Genomic DNA, 22561 nt, shown 5'->3' on the forward strand with positions numbered 1-22561 from the left:
ACAGTGTGTCCTCAGATAAGGTTTCAATCTTTATTATGCTATAAAACCTATTAAAAATGTACTTTAATGATTAAAAAGTGCTTTTTTCATCAAAAGCAACACTAAACAATCTCTCATATCAATAAAAACAGTTTTTCTTCAACACATTCATGTTTTATATGGTTTCAAAGTGGTGGGACACTTTTTGTCACCACGTCAGACAATCCATTAAAATGTAAGAAAATCAGCCAAAATAAGGGGCAGCCGTCACTATGAAGGACCTATTGTTACATTCTACCTATGCAGAGTACATTAGAGTCAGACAGGCCGTGATAAGTGTTGTAGTTTTAGAATATTTTACATTCCAAATCTTGAAAGTCCTGCGTCACAACCATGATACGTCAACACCGACTTACAATTTCTGAAGAAGTTATTTGAAATGTTTCGATCATTTTATTTTCCTGAAGTAGTTCATATTAGCACCTAACATCAACAGAAAAACCAAATGGCTACTAGATAAATTCCATTTGTTATGTTTAAGAAATCTGACAAAGTTGACATCTGACGGTGGTGATAGGCCAATGACGTAAAATAAACAAAAGCTGGGAGGTTGTGTCAAAGCTTAGCTCAGTAGCTTAGTATATGTTGGATACATACATGTAATTTAATTTGCCTAAACATAGAGTTTGTATTTTTTCAACATTGCACCCTGTTTTGTCCCACTTCTCAAGAATCACTGAAATATGACTAACAATATATTTTGTAGTAGTGTATTTATTAAAAGTACACTATAGTTCACATGTAAATTAATGTAAAATACCTTATTGATAGCATGCAGTATAATGAATATACTTTCAATCAATTAAATATGAGTATATTTGAAGGATAAAGCGATCGTAAAGGACCATGGGAATGTTCATGCTTTGGTTAAAAGTCATGTTTTTAGCAATGTTTAGTTAATCCTTTGATTGTGTTACTAACCCTGCGTTCCGAATTGCATTCTCTTTCTTTTTTTCTATTCTACATACTACTTCTGATGATAAAAATAATCTAGTTAGGATGCAGTATGCTACAATTGGGACATACTTGTACATAATGTAGACATAGACATAATGTATTTCATCATAAAATTGCGCCTTGATCTTGCGTTTGTTTTCATATGGAGGCTCCGTCGATGTGACGTCACTTTGTGTGCGCACTGGATTATGGGTCAGGATGGCCCAAATAGGATGCTGTTTTCAACACTAAAAATCTTGAACGAATGTAGTAGACATCCAGGTACTTCTAACCATCCTAAATCTGGCCACAAGAATCGGGACATCCTAAATCTTTTTTCTACCATACTAAATAGTAGAAAGTATGCGATTCGGAACGCAGGGCTTGTAGGCAATGTCTGTTTGGCCATACAGTGTTCAGATGAGTGTTAAGTTTCAATAGTAATGTCACCACCAGTGTCACCATGACCGAGGGGGCTGGTATGTTTCATCAGGTTTGGCCAGTAGTGTATGTAAATGTTAAAGTTGCTCAGTGCTACCTTTAGGTTTATAGTATAAAGAATGCATGAGTGTCTGAAAGGACTACCTTGTTACCACTTCAGTAAACTTTGTATTGAATGGTTTTTCACTGCCATGTGTCAAAAGGAATACACCCTGCGTTCCAATACCCATACTATTTAGGGGCAGTTTACACAGTAAAACTGCCCCTAAATTTTCAAAAGTTTCCACGTTCAGACGCAATTGATTTGAAAACTTCACTCGTGCACATGGTTTCGGGGAAAACGGACTATTAGGGTGATAATTCCTTGTAATTGTAATCTCAACTCAAAGGCCCAAATTACATAAATTACAATACGTGCAATACAATTTAAATGTGTAATGTCTTACTATTCTCATTTGAGCCTTTTGCAGAAAGAGTTAGACACATTACAAAAAAAAGTTTAAAAAAAGCAATTATGATGATTTATTATGATACATTAAACCAGGGCATGTACTGTATATGATGTAGAAAGGGTATTAGACATTTTAACATGCATTTTCATATGCAGTTGTTTTGAATAGACAGTTTTGTGACAAGGCAACACAAAGCACACCTTGAACGCGAACAAAATAAGCGACAGGAGACTGTGTGAAGGAGTATGAAAATGAGAGATGAAAAAAAGATGGATAAAGACATGTGATCTTTGACTGCTCTTTTCAGCTGCCAGCCTTCCCTTCACTCTGACAGCACATAGAGAGGAAGAGCAACTAATGAGTCAACACTTTGCTCTCTGTCACCAGGGCACATCTGACAAGCTGCTGCCGTCACTAGCTAAACACTCCTAGAATGTCAGAGGAGGATTCTCTCACACTGACTGCTCTTCACATACCCTGCGTTCCAATCCCCATACTTCCCTATTATTTAGTATGCCATAAAAAGATATAGGATGTCCCAATACATGCATGTCAATTGTAGTATGCTGTAGTACTATAGAAAAAAATACCTGCCAAAATATTATGTTTATTTACCATCTAGGATTAAACTGATTTTGCTTTTGAGGTCAGAAAAAACAGGGGTTATTGTTAAAACAGGAGCCTTTCTGAGAAATGTCCTGCCATTGTTTAAGTAATGTTTTTGTGTTTTTGTTTTTTCCTTGCCGTACACCATTGTTTTGGTTTGTAATGATTTAATTTGAATTGTGTGCTCCATGCCATGTGCTATGGCCGTGAGACGTAATAAATAAATGAAATGAATGAATGAATGAAAATACCTAGATGCCATTAACTCCAATTGCAATTTGGAGTAGGGGAGAACGGGGTAATTTGTCACATGGGTTGGATGTCACATTCGTTATATCTCGCCACCAGAGCGCGCTAGCTCTGAAATGTTGATATAAAAAAGGTCCAGAATTGGGATCAGAGGTCACATACATAGACTTCCTTGGAGGAAGACAGCTGCATTTCAGATGAGAGGATGTTTTGTGTTTTTCATGTCAAATTCAAAATATTTTGCTTCTCAGTATTTTTCTTCTAGGCTTTTACACAATGGGTTTATAACAAAACACTTGTTACCCTCAGAAAGTGTGAAGGGTAAACTATAGTTTAGATTGTGGTTAGCAAGCTAATTAGTTGTCAGATGGTTGTTGGCCTTGATGCTAGCAAGAAATTCAAGTTGGGGTTGGTCGTCAAATTTTTTGGGGGGTTGGTTGTCACATGTTATCTCAAGGCTGCAGCCAGAAAAGGAACCCAATAACGAAATAAATTGTCAAGCTGTATCCTCACTGACACCCCAGAGAAGGAAAGAATAGAGCAGGAAAAGGCAGCTAGCAAGCAAAAGAAAAAAGGGCAACAAAATCAACAACCCAGTGCATCCCAAACTAGACCAGCTGCCAAGGCTACAGAACGTTATGTAGGCCTATTTGTCAACTTGACAATGCAATTAAACATTCAAATTTGGTTCTGCCTCCTTGCCTTCTTTTTAAGATTTTTCCCATTAAGATAACATTGTGACAAACAACCCCATAGTGTGTGACAACCGACCCCTTGATGGGGTTGGTTGTCACAATGTGTCAGAGTGTCTTTGATGGTAAATTACTTCTTCATTACAATAAGTTGGAAAAAAAGAGAGACACACATTTCTAGCCAACACCTTAAGCTTCAATTTAATGTAGGAATGGCTATTGACAGATGTTTTGGTGATGAGCAATTCTCACTAGAGTAAAAAGTGTGCCTACTTACCCCGTTCTCCCCAATTCGTCTTTATTCTTGACATTTCTCGACCCAATGAAAAAAAATCTTCCTTATCTGATTTGTTTTTTCTCTCCCGTGGCCCTAAAACTCTTCTGTACTTTAGTAAAAAGAAAAAGTATGTGATTTGGATCGCAGGGATAGTTGCGTTATAACTCCTTTCTTCACCTACTATACTCCTTCTCTTCCTCCTCATCCTGCTCTGGTCAAGGCAGACCACGGGGGCCTTTCACATCTACCTTGTTTGGTCTGGACTTATGGAACAGTATATATAGTATATTATAATTTGCTATTACCAATTATAATATTTTTTTTTATGCATTCACCAATATTTCTTTCATGGGCAGAAGCCAAATTCCTCCACATGGTAGACATCCTTATAGCCTGTTTCAACCTTTCACTTTATTATTTTAATGCACTGAAGCACACACACAGATACATGGATGTAATATAATCACAGTTTCGATGTCCAAAGTGTTCATACTTACCTCTAAGAATGTGTATCGCTTCCTGAGATGTCAGATTTGATGTGATTGGAATACAAATTGTGATGCTCAGATTCTGACATCTTTTTCAAACCAAATCTCATTCACCTCAATTGTATAGGGTGGAGGCATAACTCTCAAAATAAATCAAAAAGTGAGAAGAATTAAACTTTTTTTATTAAGGTCAGCCAACCCTTTAACGGTAATAGAAGGTTCACAAAAGTTAACTGTATGTCCAGAATGTGTCTATTTAATGCAGATGTTGCGGCACTGTTACAGTGAACAGTGGTGTGGGCACAGAAATGTGAGAGGCTGTGGCAATATTTCATTCTTGGCCTTAAAATGAAAAGCAATGACCTTCTATACTATCTATATAGTTTGCCTTTTTCACTGGTGTCCTATGCAGTGCAGTTCATCCCTTTGGTGCAATCAGAAAAATACAACATTTTAACACATTAAAACAAGGATCGGAGCAATCTAAAAAACATTACGGTCCTGCTAATATTTCCTGTTTTAATTTGTTTGCAATTTCTTGCTGAATATTCATTAAACTGTCAGCTTCCCTTTCATTGATGCTCTGAAATAGATTAATAAAGGAAAGATAGAAACTGAATATGCCAAAGATAAAATAAGTATATACAAAAATAATATGTTTTTTGTTCATTTCAATGCCATTTTATTCAAAATAAATCAAGGATATTAGAGCCACACATTCTAGTTTTGAAACCAATTTTTAAAAAACACACTCAAACCTCTTGCCACAATCTAAAGAAATTGAGAAAAAATACAAAATAGCATTTATCCGGAGCTGTTGAGATGTCAGTATATCATCACAGTGTATAATTCTCCATTCACCACGGCCACCCAGGGACTCCATTTATCAGAGAAGGAGGCCACCAGCTCACAGTTATTATCTTGACAATTATTCAGCACATCTCCACCCCCCTACATCAACCTTACACTCTGTCAGCCAAACACACACACACACACACACACACACACACACACACACACACACACACACACACACACACACACACACACACACACGCGCGCACACACACACGAGGTAAGAATCAGAAAGGAGAGAGAGAGAGAGAGAGAGAGAGAGAGAGAGAAAGAGAGAGAGTGGGAGAGAAAGGATCAAAGGAAGAGGAGACATAAGGGTTAGAGACAGAAAGTGATCTAAGGGCCTTTAATTACATATGGATAGGGCTTTGACAGGATGCACTGTAGAAAAAATATGCTGTCACCACCAGACTGCCTGAACTAATACTCAATAGTGTGATTGATTCACATTTTAGTTTATCCAATTCAAACTTCGCAGTCAACTTATCTCAATTGAAGATGAGTTGGATGTTTTGGATACAGTGTGTTTGTGAACAGTAAAATATTATCTTTACTATCTTAAAAAGTTAAAGTAAGCACATCTAAAATAGTGTTGGTTGTGCTGGACATGTGTGAGCTCGACCAACTATGGTCAATTCAGTGCATGCTTCTGTTGTTCCTGCACAGCTTCTCCTAACAATGACGCTGATGACAATTACTTCAGTCATTCCCCCAGGACATAGAGCCATGGAAAAAAATAAGAGACCGGTCTGGATTTTTCTTCAATCTTCATCTCTACATTACTTATTGAAAATGCTGTTAATGACAATATTTTTATTGTGAATTTGGTAGAAATGTTGTCAGTAGTTTATAAAATAAAACCAAAATGTTCATTGTACTCAAACATATGCCTATAAATAGTAAAACTAATTATTTGGAGTGGTCTCTGTATAAGCAGTCAGCTAGAGTGCCACCTGCTGGTCATTGCTGCTCACCCACCAATTTAAAAAAAAATAAGAATAATTATACAAATAAAAAATGTGTCACTGAATGTAAGGTGTTGAAATTCCCTGACCACTATAGGCATGTTTAACCATGTAGTTGAACTTGTTACTTAAGACTCTAAGAGTAATGCTGTAACTTGTCTATGTGGTGCAAATACTTGTGGATATTTTAACTAACCGTGGCGTTATTTGATTATTGGATTACAAACCGTATACCCTACCTTTAGATCATTGTGTTTCTATGAAGATGTATGTGCTACTATAGGCGTAACAAACATGCAATGAAAACCGCAAAGGCTTGAGGTCGATTGTGATTTATAAAATCAAATCAAATCAGTTTTATTTGTATAGCCCAATATCACAAATAGACATTTTCCTCAGTGGGCTTTACATTCAATACAATATGACACCCTGCCCTTAGACCCTTAGCTCGGCTGAGAAAAAACTCCCAGTAAAAAACCCTTTATCGGGATTTTAAAAATTGAGAAATCTCAGGAAGAGTTGACAGTAAGGGATCCCTCTCCCAGGACGGACATGCTGCAATAAATGTCATAAGTAGAGAAAAATCACAAAGGAATTCAGTCATTGACCAGATGTTTACATGGTAATACTAAAAAATTCAAAAGGGAAACTGGCACGCTGTTTAATAAATATATAAAGATAAAATAATTTCACCATCCAACATGGTTTGTTTCTTCCAAATAAGTTGTACACCTTCCAACCTCTGTGATCCTCTTAACTGCTTGCCATTATTGACATGTAAGACTGTCCATTTGGTGCAATTCACTTTTTTTTGGAAGTATCCTTATCCTTTCACTGATTACACTGAGTGTATTTAATTAAATTGAGCTATACGATTTGACAGTGCACGGACATGCTATGGGGTGGGGTTACGGGGTGTGGGTGATCGCTAATATAAGTAGAAACTGATCTAAAGCGCAGTCATTTAAGAGGGGTGTGTTAGGGGAAAGTCATTTTGTGTCCCAGCATGTCTCCATGTGTCTGTCACATCAATATTCTACCGAGCAACCCCCCCCCCCCATCCCTCAACACACACACATACACGCGCACACATACAGGCGCACACTCACACAGGCATTCACACACCCACAAGCACGCACCCAGACCTGTACAGAGAAAATAATTAGTGCATAATGTCGACTCCAACCCCGGTTTTTTCTTCTTCTAAAGCCTACCTTTCCCTGCCATTCTTCAGCTCATCTCTCTGGGGAAGGCAAATATGTGGATGGATGGACAGCTGAATTATGGGTAATAAAAGATTGTTCTCCATGTGAGCCTGTGTCAGCTGTGACCTTTTGCGGGCTGAGTGACCAGAGAGCGAAAGCCCCAGTCATTAGCAGCCTGTCTCTCCTTTGTGTGTCTGTCTGTTCCCCGCTGTGAGTAACTCTGTCATTTAGGCCCCCAGTTCTTAACCTGTGGGTCAGGACCACCAAGCATTCACAACATCATTTCTCAGGGTCACAGGATATAGGGGAACAAATACAAATTATTTAGCATCCCCCCCCCCATTTTTTTTGGTTTCTTGTTGCTTTCACTCCAGCTTGTATGATGAAACCTGATAACACTTCTCCTTCTGTTAACCACTGTCTGTACACTGCAAACATTCTAATTCTTACTATATATCGGGTCTAATTTCTAGTTTCAACTGCAGTTTTCTCATGACACTTAATATAAGACACAATCACCTAACAAGCATCATTTCAGTGAGATGCAGGGGACGTGTAAATTCAATAAGCTTGAATTGAAAATGAGGATTGCAAGGCTGGCTTACTATGAGACAAAAGCTGTTCCTCCTATTACTAGTAAACGTAATGCTCAATATGAGTATGTGTAGCTCATTTCAACATCTCATCTTACAAATGCTAAAATATCAAATACAAATACTCAGACATGGGCGTGCAGCACAATGATCGTTTTATTACGATTATCTTGTTTTCATGATCGAGGGAAGCCAAAATCGAAATTCAATTAATCGCCCAGCCCTACTTGTCAACTCAAACATATTAATCACTGCACTTTTTGACCGATGGAGGGCTCTTACCTATTTGCTTAGTAAAATCCAGTGTGTATATATATATATATATAAATATATATATATATCCTGTGTAGGAAAGTGTAAGAAAAGTTTGTAACCACTTGATATACCTCTTTTCTTTTCATATTCATGAGCATGAAATGTGAATTCTATAGGTTGAATTAGATAAGAAGCTTTAAGAGAGAGCTTTTCTCTATCCCAAAACCATACAGCTGTGATTACTAGGGAACACTTCTGAAAAAAAGACACGTTTGTCATGTCTTTTCATCTCCATTTTAAAACAGCAGACTTTGTAATAGTGAACTCCTATCCAGCAGCTCTCTTGTGGCCGGCCTCTGCAGAGTTGCCAGTTAATCTTCATTTCAAATTCTCCAAATAGTCCATGCTGTGTCCCAAGGTAAACCTGTCCTCCAAGCTTCCATTTAGTCATAGAGTTTCTCTAGTGCTCAGCCCCGTCTCATCCAGAGAACCGCCACAGTCTAGGACTATTTGAAATGAGTTTGTTCAAACAGTCTTCTAGCCTCGGATCATGGCTGAAGTCTGAGATGTTGAGAGAACTCCTACAATGTCCATGTACACAGCTCCAACAATACGCTTTAATGGGCAGCAGTGGCAAAGTGGGTAGAGAGGTCGCCTCTGGAGTGCAGGGTCGGCGGTTCGATCCCCCGCCTACCCGCCACATGTCAAAGTGTCCCTGGGCAAGACACTGAACCCCAAATTGCTCCTGATGGTTCAGAGGGCCCCTTGCATGGCAGCTACTGCCGTGTGTGTATGAATGAGTGAAAGTCAAGTCCATTTACCATTAATGTTTTGGTGCAGCCCCTCGTTCCCAAGTTGCAAAAAATACCGACACAATTATGTACTATTCATTGTATGTGGCGTCAATGGTGAACGTTTTTTCCCCAGAGCAGTAGTATTACTGTTATTTTGTAATGTGGGTCTTTGTCTGGGTCCACGTGACTAGGACACAGAGGGAGCATGTATCACAGCAGACCTCTATCCCTCCGTTCTCCTCTCCTTCGTCCTGCTGGGTCTCCTCCACCTCTTCTGATGACACGCTGAAGACTCCTCCACACCGACAGACAGACCTATACACACACCCTTCTGGAACGAACGACACACACACACACACACACACACACACACACACACACACACACCAACCAACACACACTGAGCATTAACATGTACACACAGTATCAATATGACACTTAATGCAAACTTAAGATATATCAGTGATTCTTGAGAAGCGGGACAAAAGGCCGTCTTCCAATATTAACTGCTGTTATGTATAAAATTAAAAATATTTAGAATTGTAGATGTTATTAGGGATTAAGAATAGAATGTCTGGAGCACAATTATCCCCTTAAATTTAATTTTATATATTTTTTTGAACATTGTTATTTATATGTAGTTGCAATCAACTGAACATGTTTGTGTTTAGATATATATAATAACTTTATATAAAGCCTATTGTGTCAGGTAGGAGATTGTGGGCCTATGGTCTGTAGGTCCGGGTTAGTCCTGCACAGCCACACCAAACTACAGCTAGTAGTATGGGCTGGGACTGGAACCAAGCTATATTGTTTCAAGTATAGGGGGGGGGAACACTGGGCTGGCCTGTATTAATTTATTTAAAACCAATCACAATCATCTTGGGTAACGCTAAGCCCAGGAAGCGGCAACGTATCCTTTCAAAATAGTGCAATTTGATGCCGACCATGGACCTATTAAAAAAAGATGCCAACCAACACTGTTAATGACGAGCGCCATGTGTGTGCAGCAACATTATGAGCTGGATTCTATCGAACTATATCGAACACACGCGCACACTTTCTGCTGTGTCACGTTCTGAGCGGAGCATAAACGGTAGGATACAGCGGGGAAGAGGAAGGGGAGGAGTTTGACGCTGTTATCGAGCGGGAGTGTTATACTACTTGTCGGTATCCGGTTAGACTGACTAAGGTTCGTTAGATGATGCTCTCGTCCTGCTTGCCAACGTGTTCATTAAGTAATAATAGTCAAATGTTTTTTATATATAATTTTTTTTAATACATCAAATTGATAGAAAACTTTGATACATTCAGAAAATAAAGATACTAAATTCAAAATTTAATAAAAATCAGGTGCCATGTGAATGTTGTATTTCATAGCTGTCGTGCGGAAGCATATCTCCAAACCGTTGCTTTTCAGGACCATTTTTTAAATGTATGTGTGCCATAACTTGATTTAAAAAATGTAATCCTGCTGGTACCTGACTTTTCCCAAAAGTGATTCATTTAACATTGTTTTTAGTTAGACTATACTACACATAACAAAACTAAAATGTGATCACGGAATGGAAATTTCTGCTATTATGTGATGCACACAGACGTGTGACTCCTTCAGATGTATACACACCCGTGGTGTGTGTGTGTGTGTGTGCGCGCGTGTTTGTGTGCGCGTGTTTGTGTGTCTGTGTGTCTGTATGTCTTTGTTGTTACCCTGGTCCCAGGTCATGTCCTTCAGATAGACTGTAGAATCCACTGGCCAATCCTGTTTGAGCTCCTGTGCTGGAGAAGCATAATGCATCATTAGTAAAGTAATAGTAGAAGGAGGACAAAAACAGGGCAACATACAGAATTAAATGTAACAAGACTGCATTTCTTATATACATCTACTCATCCACTTGATCTAAGAAGATGCACAATAATCAGAGTGGGAGAACTGGATATGAAACAGCTTTGATTTGTGAGCTTGAATGACAGCTTGCTGTTGCAACAAACTCTCATTCTAACGGTTGTTTATCTGTTTGAGAAGACTTGTGACTTGGCAAGCCCAAATAATTGTTCCCTTAATTACTATGAAAATTAATACTAGCCAGCACCTTCCTTAAAGGTGGGGTATACCATGTATAGAGAACCTTTGTTTATGTTCATACTGACTACATACTGATTAATATTTGACGCTCAGAGCGAGAGGCATACAGTACATACAGTATATAAAAATGTCTGAGCTGGGCTTTATAGATCAACGTTAGTGGAGCAGCGGCTGTGTGTAAACACCAGACTTTTTTTTAGTGCGCACACAAGACTGACAGGTAGCAGATGGTGAGTAGATATCAGCTGATTTCAACAAAAAGTGTTCAGGATTACAATGACTGAGCCCATTTTTAAAGGAATACTTCACCCATACAGGAACCAACGTTCTATCGTTAAAAAATCGCTATTATAATATGAATAAGGTTTTTCTTCGCTCAGTCTTCCCTTGGGCTAGCTGTCCTGTTAATCCTAACCCTACGTGTGATGTCACATGTAGGCAAATGTAGGGTTAGACAGTGACACCATAAAACACTTTTCTGCCTTTTCTCAGGCTAGGATGAACCGATTTCTAAAATGTTTGCACATTTATACTACATAGGATCTCAGAGTTCAATACACCTTCATATTCCTACCGGTGAAGTAGGTCTTTAAACTTCAAAAGATTTAAGGATCATGTCGACATGTGTCTGTCAGCAATAGTATATTGCTTTGAGTGCAAATGCTTGTTTAATAAGTTATGAGTAAGTTTAAAATATTTAAAATTATTTTTTTTCTATTTTTTTAAATTTTATTTATCAATTTTTGAAGAACCACAAAGAACATACACGTAGTGTGTATAGCAAAGAGGAAAATATAAACAAAAACAAGAAAGTCATTTGAGTTTTTTGTTTTTTTAAAGTAAAAATGTCTTAAATTAACTGCTGACAGCCTATTTACAGGACAATGTGTGATATATAATCCTTTATTTGAATAGGTAGTCCCATTGAGATCACCAGAGACCTGTGTACAATACAATATAAAAAACACATTCAGTCCAAACAGTTTGACACACAGTACTTCATAGACAAACATTTTACAATTAACTAAAAAAGGTGAAATTACAAGTGTTAAATAGGAGCATATCAGCCAGTCTCTTAATATTGACATTGCTTAGTGATGTTGGATGAGACATTAGGTCATTTGTAATAGTCAGTTATTATGTGAGCTCAGTCTGTATGTCTTCAACCCATGTTATTACATGTTAAGGTTCTAACATTTACTCTATAGCCATGGTGTTTAACAGCTAAAAAAAGGACATGGTATCAAAGACCAATTTTCCAAAGATAATAATATATATACAGCCCCGGAAAAAAATAAGAGACCAGTCTGGATTTTTCTTAAATCTTTATCTCTACATTACTTATTGAAAATGCTCTTAATGACAATATTTTTATTGTGAATGTGGTAGAAATGTTGTCAGTAGTTTATATTATAAAATAAAAATGGTCATTTTACTCAAACATATGCCTCTAAATAGTAAAACAAGAGACAATGAACATTTGGAGCGGTCTCTTAATTTTTTTCCAGAGCTGTATATATGTATAGTATATAGGCCTATAAGAATCAATCAAAAATCAATCAACACTGAATGGATGGGTGAAAAGAATGGGTGAACTTGTGATAGAAGGATGGATAGACAGGTGAACAAATGGATGTTAACACCCTCTAGTGTTTTTTTACAGTTTCACTCTGAGAAAACAGTCATTATCAAGTTGTACAGTTTGACAGCACTAATGTCTTTGAACCATGAATAATAAGTGCTAAACTTTGCTTGGATTTTAATTAGTGTTACATTGTGTGAGGAATAATTGCTGCTGAACTGGTGATAATTTAAGATAGGATTAATGATGACGATGACGAAGAGGCTGGAGTTTTCATGAACCCTATACTCACATATATACCCTATAACACAAATACGTATGTCCAGGTTTGAACAATGTTATATTGAAATGAACAGTACGATTTTTTGGAGACATTTGTATGGCCATTTCAATCTTTATTTATTTTAATTTTTTTACTAGGGTTAACATTGGAATCAATTTAAACAGTTCTGACTCCAGCCTACAATTCTTCAAAGCACATCCTGGCATCAAACATTTTTCCTTATGGCTCTATACATATGTGTCTGTACCCCCAAGCACCAACAACATTTACCAAGTAAGCCCACTAAAATCTGTTTGTATTGATGTATTTTTCTGTATATTTCAATTTAATTTAGAGGCTTATGGACCAATTCTGTATAATGTGTCCCTTAATGTCAGTGCATGTCTGGCTCATCATATGTTGTTACTTTCACAATAAAGAACAAGTTAGGGATGGATAGAGGCAGAGCCGGCCCAAGCCTTCATGGGGCCCTGAGCAGAGTTTGATCAGGGGGGCCCTCTCCAATGTTACACTGCCCAAGTCATTGACTATTGTTAAATGTCGTTCACACACCCAGTGCTTTCTGCTTTTGCCTCCAATGTCCACCTGGGTGAAAATAGTAGCCAGCTGAGATTCCGACCTTAGTAGGGGGGTCCGGGGGTATGCCCCCCCGTGAGATTTTTTACCTTTTTAAAGTGAAATGCATGAATCTGGTAGCCTGGCATTCCCAGACCTGCCACTAGGCGCTGGCAAATTAAATTTGCTGCGCGTGTTGGTCTGGAGACGCTCCGTTGAAGCTTATCAAGACTACCAGAAATCTGGTATAACGTTTCAATTGGTTCTATCTAATATGGGCGCGCCAGAGCCCTTTATATGGTGCTCTGGGGAGGACGTAACCGGATGACGACAGTGACGTGCATGCGACGTCGAAGCTGTGATAGTAAACATCAAAGATGGCTGCGGATATGTTGTGTGAGTTTGAGACTGCTTTGGCCTCGACCCTTAACGAATTGGAAGACGGGACTCATAGCTTTCACTAGCAAGTAAGTGGAATGTTCTGTTTTGCCGACCGACAACGGCAAACGTTTAATTGAACAGTTTAACAGCTGTTCGCTAAACGAACGGGGCTTACGTCACTTGTGCATCGCTCTGATTGGTTGTAGTGCTATCCAACTGCGTGCAGTGGCATTTGAAATGCACGAGTAGGAGCCGCCCCTAGAGTTGGAAATTACTATTGATCGTCGCCAGACCCTCTATCGTTCAAGATATCAGGGTCAGGATTTCCAGGCTATGAATCTGGTGCACTTTGAGAGGAAATTAAGAGGCTAAATCTGAGGAATTTTGTGTGAACAAATAATTTGGAGACACTGGGTCGGATGAATTAGAAGCTATTGAAGAAAGACACATGGATTTTCCATAAAAATATAAATTTAAAATAAAATATTATGCAGGGTCCTCTGTTGTCCAGCTATCTTTTTTCCATAGACTAAGCTGAAATAGGCTATAGACTATACACAGTCTGGCAGACGGGGGCCCTAAGCAACCGCTTAGTTCGCTTATGCCTCGGGCCGGCTCTGGATAGAGAGATGCATTTCATTAATACAGTTAACTGGTTGGGCAGATGACAGGACTGTGAGTTGTATTGGAAGTGGTGCAGGCATAAGAGGGTGCAGTCCCCATACAGTGAAGCTGCTCTCACCTCTCCTGTGCAGGTCATACTGTCTCCTGCTGTCTGGATCACTAAGGATCTTCCAGGCTGAAGACACCTGGAGGAACTTCTCAACTGCAGACTCAGCCTGTGAAGAGCACACACCTCCAACGCGGTCTGGGTGGTACTGTAAATGGGCACACGCACGCATAGACACACACACACATGCAAACACACACACACACGCAAACACACACACACACACACACACACACACACACACACACACACACACACACCCACATGTTCAGTTTGGGCTAAATTAATACTTGAATGTTCAACACTCAATAGTGGTAGGTACAGTAAGCTTCTTGATGTGACATTGCGTTAGCCGCGAGCTTTCTTTAGCTGTTAGTGTTGTCTGTTTAAAATGAGGTGGTCCTGCCTTGTAAAGAATCCGTGCGGGTAAACACACTCATTCTGGTGGGGCAGAAGTGATCATTGATAATTTTTTTACCATTAAAATGTTGCATTGTTTGCCTTTAAATTGCCTATAGATATGTTTTTTAACAACCCTTATATGAAAAGCAGAAGTTGGCACGCTGTATATATTCGGTATTCTAACTGTAAGAGATTTTCTTTTCTCAGTATGCGGGTTGCTGGCGTAGTCCTACAATTATATCAGTGATTCTTGAGAAGTGGGACAAAACAGGGTGCAATGTTGAAAAAATACAAACCCTATGTTTAGGCAAATTAAATTACATGTATGTATCCATCATATACTAAGCTACTGAGCTAAGGTTTGACACAACCTCCTTTTTGTCCTTTTTATCAAAATTGACTTTTTACCTTGCTTCTCCTGTAGAGGGAATCACATTTGTCAGGTGGCAGTTGGTTCCACAAGCACGGAGCTAGTGCAAAGTACATTTCTGAGAGTTGTGCCAGTGGCATGGCTGTATACGCTGGTCACCAAAAGAAAGTGATTGTCTACAGTAGCTCAGAAGAGAGTGACATCTCAATTCCACTTAACGACACCACTGATGAGAGTTCAGATGGCCAGAAAGATGATGATGGTGACTTTGTCATTGTGAGCTTTGCAGGTAAAACCATTAGATCTGCTAGGCCTTGTTTAAGAAAATTAAGTTTGGTTTTTCTGTTGATGATAGTTGCTAGTATGAACTACTTCAGGAAAATAAAATTATCAAAACATTTCATATAACTTCTTCAGAAATTGTAAGTCGGTGTTGAAGTATCATGGTTGTGACGCAGGACTTTCAAGATTTGTAATGTAAAATATTCTAAAACTACAACACTAATCAGAGCCTGTCTGACTCTAATGTACTCTGCACAGATAGCTTGTGACAATAGGTTCTTCACGGAGACAGCTGCCCCTCATATTGCCTGATTTTATTACATTTAATGAAATGTCTGACGGTGGTGACAAAAAGTGTCCCCCCCACTTAGAAACCTTATAAAACATGACTGTGTTGTAGAAAAAAGAAAATTATTGAAATGAGAGATTATTTAGGGTTGCCTTTGATGAAATTTTTTTTTATTGCATATGAAAGATTGAAACCTTCTCTGTGGACACACTGTTTTTGACGTCATGAGAAGATAACAAGTGTCATAAATTTGACATAATAATAATAAAATTAAATTTAAGGGGGTAATTGTGCTCCAGACATTATATTCTTAATCCCTAATAACATCTACAATTTTTAATATTTTTATTTTTAAAGATAACAGCAATTACATTTTTTCCCAGCCTTTTGTCCCGGTTCTCAAGAATCACTGATATTTCATCATATCCCATCCATCCATCCATCCATCCTTGTTGGACTCCCTTACAGTAACAATTGTCTGTTGAAAATGAGAATGGATGACACATGAAATTTGGATTTAATTATCACCATTATTCACATAGGTTTTTCCTTGTATAGCTACACATTATAGACAGTTTAGTATTGACATGCATAAACATAGCAAGTTGGAAAACTCAGAACAGTATTAATCATTTACTTTAACAGGATAAGATCTGCTGTTTCTTGAATTAACATAAATACAGACAAAAGTATTTACCCTCTGTGAGAGCTAAGTGTGGACTGTGTGTCGGGTGTATTGGGGCCAGGCTCATGCACTGTGTAGTAATAGTATATTCACCTGTAAGGCAAGCTGCTGGTATCTGCTTCTGAGCTGCTGAGCAGAGTCAGACTGGTTGGCTCCCAGGACAGCATACAGGTCCTCCTCTGCTGCAGAACACATTCCTAACACAACAAGAACAATGTTCTTCACATCGGCCTTTTCCATACAAGCATCAGGTTCAAGGCTGCATCTATTAAAGGGATAGTTCAGTGGGGTAAGAGGGTACTTATGCATAGTTAGTCTGCTACCTTATGCTGATGGCACATCATGGCAGTCAGTGCAGTCATTTTAAGGAGTTTGGGGGAGACGATGCCGTAGCAAAAGCCAGCATTGTATTGTACTGTTTCAGAGAGGGCCAGCAGAGAAAACTTTTTTTTAATCTTTTTCGCCACGCATATAAATGCTTACCTCAAAAGCAAATGTTACTTTATTAGTCAAATGCACAACATAACAAGCAAAGCAGTCATAGCTGGCAATGGAATGTGTGTGTTCCAAGCTCTCCTTAACAATGCAACAATAAAAAAAATAGTATAGAAGATAAGAGTAAAAAGAGTAACAAATGAGATGTGTTTCACTGCCAATTTTCAGACTGATACTCTGCATTGCATCGCCAAACAGCCGTGTATTTCTGCACTTTTTTCAAGCGTAGTTCACTCAGTCAGGTATTAAACGCCAACTGGCTGACTGACTTCAGTGACATCTCTGTTGTGTCGAATGCTGTCACCTGCCAGAATGTGTGACCTTAGAGGTGGCGCTGTTATAACAAACAAGTATCACAGTGAAATGTTTTCATAATTATGTTGGTCCACAGCTCAAAACATAGTAGTTTTATAAAAACAGCACTGCAATTGAGAGATTATTGATGGGTAACTGGGTTGGTTATTCACCTTTAAAAGAAAATTAACAATCTGACCATTTCAGTGCCAATTTTGAGAAACTTCTACAATTTGCGCAATGGACCTACGTTTTTACATAGCCTATATTTCACTACGAGACCGGGCGCCCTCTAGGGTCACACATTCTGGCAGGTCACAGCTTTCGGCGTAACATCGCCCTCAAGCTCCTTATAGTGACTGCACTGATAACCATCTCCACGAGGTAACAGACTAACTATGCAGAAGTACCTCATACAACTCCGCTTTAAAAATAAACTGAACTATCCCTTTAACTATGAACATCCAGTCCAAAGCTGCCAGAGGAGTAGTTGCTGCTAAGCATGATTAACCCTGCGTTCCAATCCCCGTACTTCCCTACTATTTAGTATGTCAGAAAATGATTTAGGATGTCCCAAAACATGCGCGTCAATTGTAGTATGCTGAAAATACATAAATGCCCCACCAACTCCAATAGCATTTTGGAGTATTCGTCTTTATTCTTGACATTTCTCAACATAATGAAAACAAAATCTTCCTTATCTGATTTTTTTTTCCTCTACTGTGGCCATAAAACTCTTCAGTTCTTTAGTATGCAGTGTAGTGAAAAGAAAAGGTAAGAGATTTGGAACGCAGGGCAGGATTGGAGTTCACCATTTGAAACAACAAAGTGTATTTGTAATGGTCATGACTGCAAATGAATGAACAGTAGAGAAGTAGGTGTAGTAAATGAGATCTAGCCTACCTCATTACAAATCAAGTAGGCCTATCATCACACGGATACACATGTCTCTTCTTCATTATAGATGGATCCTTTATTTATCTTCTATTGTATACTGTCTGTGACCTTTGGTTTTTGCACTTGTTGAGGTTTGATACATGTTGTTAACTACTAGTGCTAACGATGAGGCAGTGATATGGATCTGCCTGTTAGCTTAAGCTAGCCAACACATCCACAAAATCGACATAGTGTTGCCAGCTGTCCTTCCTGGCTTTCGCAGCAGCGACTGTGTTACGTTTGGCCTGTAAAATGTGTTTATACTATTCACATCTGTTCACTTTCTAAAGCGTTTGCTCGTCCTGTGAGAAATATGCGGCTCTGATCCGTCTCTTCCACGTCTGCGATTGGTCATGTGGTGTAAACACCGCATTGTTTCATGTGAACAGGCTCAGAGCTAGACTGGGGAACTGTGTTGATAACTGCTGATCCTGATAGCGGTGGTCGACGTTAGGTGAAGTAAGGCCAGGTAACTCAACGAAAGCTTGCTAACGGGACTAGCCTACTACACTTCTTCTCTCGTACTGTTCTATTGTGTTGCAGACAGTGTGTTCTGGAGCCAAAGTTTTCGGCTAATAAGCTGTTCGGTTGGTTCACGCGGTGACGTTATTTCCACAATCCAAAGCCATAACGTACATCCGGAAATGCTGATTTTTGCTATAAATTAAAATGTGTTTAACGTAGGCCTACCCATTTAGTAGTCTGTATTCCGTGTGTGCACTGAGCGTAGAGTCGGCATGGAACATGAAGCTGTCAGCTGTCAACCGAGAGCGGCGGCATGGTGTGCATCAATGTTTTGAGTCCCCCTCTAAACAGGCTGTCAATCTGGCGCTAAGGTTCCGCTGGACTTCCAACCTTTTTTTCTGTTACACAGTTTTCGATTGCTAAACGACAGTGGGCCACATAGACATTATAATGTCTATGGTGGGCCACATGTGCAAAACTCTAACCACAGTCTGCATTACCAACAGTCGTCTGAGCTGAACAGTTCATGTCACCCACAAAACTCATTCCAAGCAACACACTCGCAGGCTCAGTGCAGACACACACTGTCAACAATCCTCATTGAGACAACTGAACACACACTGTCACTCAGAACCATATAGTACAGGCATTTTGTGAGAAAATAAGGGTGGACCTCTCAAAAATTGCAACATAAACCATTTCAACTGTTTTTGACTCATGAATATATAATTAATAACATACTAAAAGTCTTAAGGAATCCAAGTGGTGGAAAGTTATTTTGTAAGGGTTTTCTTAACCATACCTTTATGTTAATTTTCGGCTTCCTAAAGTACTGTTTTGTGGTAGAGGGGATATGTGCAAAAGTGTTAACCTTTTCAGAAAAGCTTGAAACTTGGTAGCCTACACTTGTACAGTTTGGGGCTCTGAACATTTTCAGATATTAAGGCATTGAAAAATCAAATCATGGTTGCCATGGCGACCATTTTACTTTCCGCCGCCATAGCCTAACCCAGACATGTTGAGTACCCCAAAGTTTTATGTTAGAAATGTAAAGTATGGGTCCCCAGTAGGTAGAAACTGCCGGATGCTAAGTTGTATATGTTGGGCAATTTGCGTAGCATAGCATAATTAGCATTAATTAGCATAATTACCTATATGACAATATTTCAGCAACCGCTTGGCCGATATGGACAATATTCATGTGCTTTTGGGGGTTATTGAGGATGCTGAATCCATTTCTGACATTTTCAAAATAAAAAATTGGCAGTTTAAACTGAAATTGGCCATATTTCAACTCAAGGTTTGGCGATTTTGATGAATTTGGAGTCGATTTTGAGGTTTTTTATATGTATAGTACACTGATCCTGCATTTCAGAATTAAGGGCTCCATGTAATGACATTTGTGTGAGTGTATGTAATATTTCTTCAGAAAAGTACAGTTCTGTTAGATTTTTTGTTTACTTTTTGCAAACAAGTCAGTGAGCTGGACTGTGTTAGAGTTACACAATGTATATGTAGCTAATCCCGGGAACCTCAACAGAAAGCAGCTGCTATTGAACTTGTGTGATTATTATGGTGACATTGTAGTTGTACTGAGGGTTGAAGGGTGTCAGACTATTGTTGGCTTCAGACAGTACATTGGTAAGTCACTCAAACTAGTGAAACAAGCTGAAACTACTGATGATGATGTCACCAAGCTTGTTAGAAGAGTGCGGGCAGAGGTAAAGAATATTCCCTTGCCCAGAGAATATGATCTTGGTAGCTTTCGACATGACAAAGTCATTCAAGACACAAGTCCAACCCTCCTCAAGCTTGTATCCAGTCTTGTGTCCAAGGGAGGAAGAGTAACAAAACCATCTCTAACCCTTGCTCAATGCATCCAGCAGCACATCAATGGCAGCTGGAATCAGAAAACTCTTGGGCTGGCTGTGAAACTCCACCATAAGCACGGTAGCTCAGAACTTGCTCAGAACCTAAATGAGTATGGCATTGTTGCTACTTATGATGAAGTTCTCCGGTTCTGCAAGTCTGCTGCCAAATATGCTTCTGAAGACCCATAAAAATACCTGCAAGCAGTCTGCCTGGAGAGGCACATTGGCCCTATCCACAGTTGGGACGATAATTTCGATCTTGTGGTCTTCACGCCCAATGGTCAGCGCAGCACTCATGCCATGGCCACTCAGTTTGTACAGAATCCAGCAGGTATCCTGTTCACCGGAGAAGCCAATCCTGTTGGTGGGGTAATGTCCCTAAAACTACCCCGCCTGACAAAGCTTGAAGCAGGGAAACTTTGTCTATCTCAAAAGAGCAATTTTGTTCAAGAGCACTATACAGGCCCCAAGAAGATCACCAGCTCTGAAAGAAGTTCAAATAACTGATGGTTTCCAGGATGCCATCAAACATAGTGTTTCAAGAGCACAGACAAAGGACACTGCTTGGCTCTGTCAGCTCCACTCTTCTCCTCTTCCTTTGGACTGGTCTGCCTACAATGTTGTACAAGATCGAAATGGTGATGACAGTGCTCTTAAAGGCCTACTTCACCGGTTTGAATATGAAGGTGTATTGAATTCTGAGATCCTATGTAGTATAAATGTGCGATAATTTTTTAAATCGGTTCATCCTAGCCTGAGAAAAGGCAGAAAGAGTGTTTTTTTTTAACCCTATATTTCTCTTTCTCGTGACATCACAGAAAGAGAAATATAGGGTTAAAAAAAACTTACTTTGTAAATATTACTGTGATGTCTTTTACTGTGACATCACAGTAATATTTACAAAGTAAGTTTTTTTTTTAACCCTATATTTCTCTTTCTGTGATGTCACGAGAAAGAGAAATATAGGGTTAAAAAAAACACTCTTTCTGCCTTTTCTCAGGCTAGGATGAACCGATTTTAATTTTTTTTGCACATTTATACTACATAGGATCTCAGAATTCAATACACCTTCATATTCAAACCGGTGAAGTAGGCCTTTAAGCTGAAGCTGAAGACGATAAGTGTCTTTGGACCACTGCTTGACTTGCCCCCTTCCCACCCAGACACAGTGCTTAGTACCATGGCCTACTTACACACATCACTCAGGCAGCTTGGCATGAGCCACAGTCACATAACATTTGACATGCAGCTGTACAGGATCGCTTGCCTGATTAAGTGGAGTGATCCGCAGCGATGGTCATCAGTGGTGCTCAGACCTGGGATGATGCATACTCTCATGTCATCGGCTCAATCGGAGAACTGATGAATTCAACTGGTGTGGAGGAGCTAGTAGGTGCGTCATTTGGAGGCCTCACATCCATCTTCAATGGAAAGGCCTGGCCCAAGGCTATGCGAGCCTTCCGTATGGTTGTGTCTGCTCTTCTTTTTGACTTCTTAGAGGAGGAAGAGAAGACTCATGAGCAGATAATGGCATTCCTGGAGAAAGCAAGAGAGCACCCAACAGGCCGACTATGGGTGGATTGCTTCATCACCCCAACCCTTATAGCTCACAAGTTCTGGCGAGCAGAAAGAGAGGGTGACTGGCTGCTGCAACAACACTGCCTTAAGGAGATGCTTATACTCTGTATATATATATACTCTGCATATACTGTATATATATACTCTTTATATACAGTATCTCACAAAAGTGAGTACACCCCTCACATTTCTTCACATTTTTCTTTATATCTTTCCATGCGACAACACTGAATAAATGACACTTTGATACAATGTCAAGTAGTCAGTGTACAGCTTGTATAACAGTGTAAATTTACTGTCCCCTCAAAATAACTCGACACACAGCCATTAATGTCTAAACTGCTGGCAACAAAAGTGAGTACACCCCTAAGAAAAAATGTCCAAATTGGGCCCAAAGTGTCAATATTTTGTTTTGCCATCATTATTTTCT

General features: G+C 39.2%; 1 protein-coding gene across 2 annotated transcripts; it reads right to left on the reverse strand.

Moving 5' to 3' along the window:
- Positions 1-7153: 7153 nt before the first annotated feature.
- On the reverse strand, positions 7154-18993 carry dnajc24 (DnaJ (Hsp40) homolog, subfamily C, member 24). Of its 2 annotated transcripts, none has more exons than XM_080027500.1 (5): positions 18908-18993; positions 16586-16689; positions 14477-14612; positions 10558-10626; positions 7154-9178 (listed from the first exon to the last, which is right to left on the reverse strand). In XM_080027500.1, exons 1-5 carry the CDS (start codon positions 18909-18911, stop codon positions 8997-8999), a joined length of 495 nt encoding a protein of 164 aa, XP_079883626.1. In that variant the 5' UTR covers positions 18912-18993; the 3' UTR covers positions 7154-8996. The 2 variants fall into 2 exon arrangements, with proteins under 2 accessions (XP_079883626.1, XP_079883627.1); XM_080027501.1 differs by lacking the exon at positions 18908-18993 and adding an exon at positions 18185-18311.
- Positions 18994-22561: the final 3568 nt, after the last annotated feature.

This window comes from Ammodytes marinus (assembly GCF_949987685.1).
Source record: "Ammodytes marinus genome assembly, chromosome: 5".
Lineage (NCBI taxonomy): Eukaryota > Metazoa > Chordata > Actinopteri > Uranoscopiformes > Ammodytidae > Ammodytes > Ammodytes marinus.

Coding starts and splice junctions, on each gene's coding strand:
- dnajc24 (XM_080027500.1), bottom strand. Junction 10,627..14,476: donor GTATGACCTGCACAGGAGAG/GTGAGAGCAGCT, acceptor ATGCTTCTCCAG/CACAGGAGCTCAAACAGGAT. Junction 9,179..10,557: donor GGACATGACCTGGGACCAGG/GTAACAACAAAG, acceptor CGTTCGTTCCAG/AAGGGTGTGTGTATAGGTCT.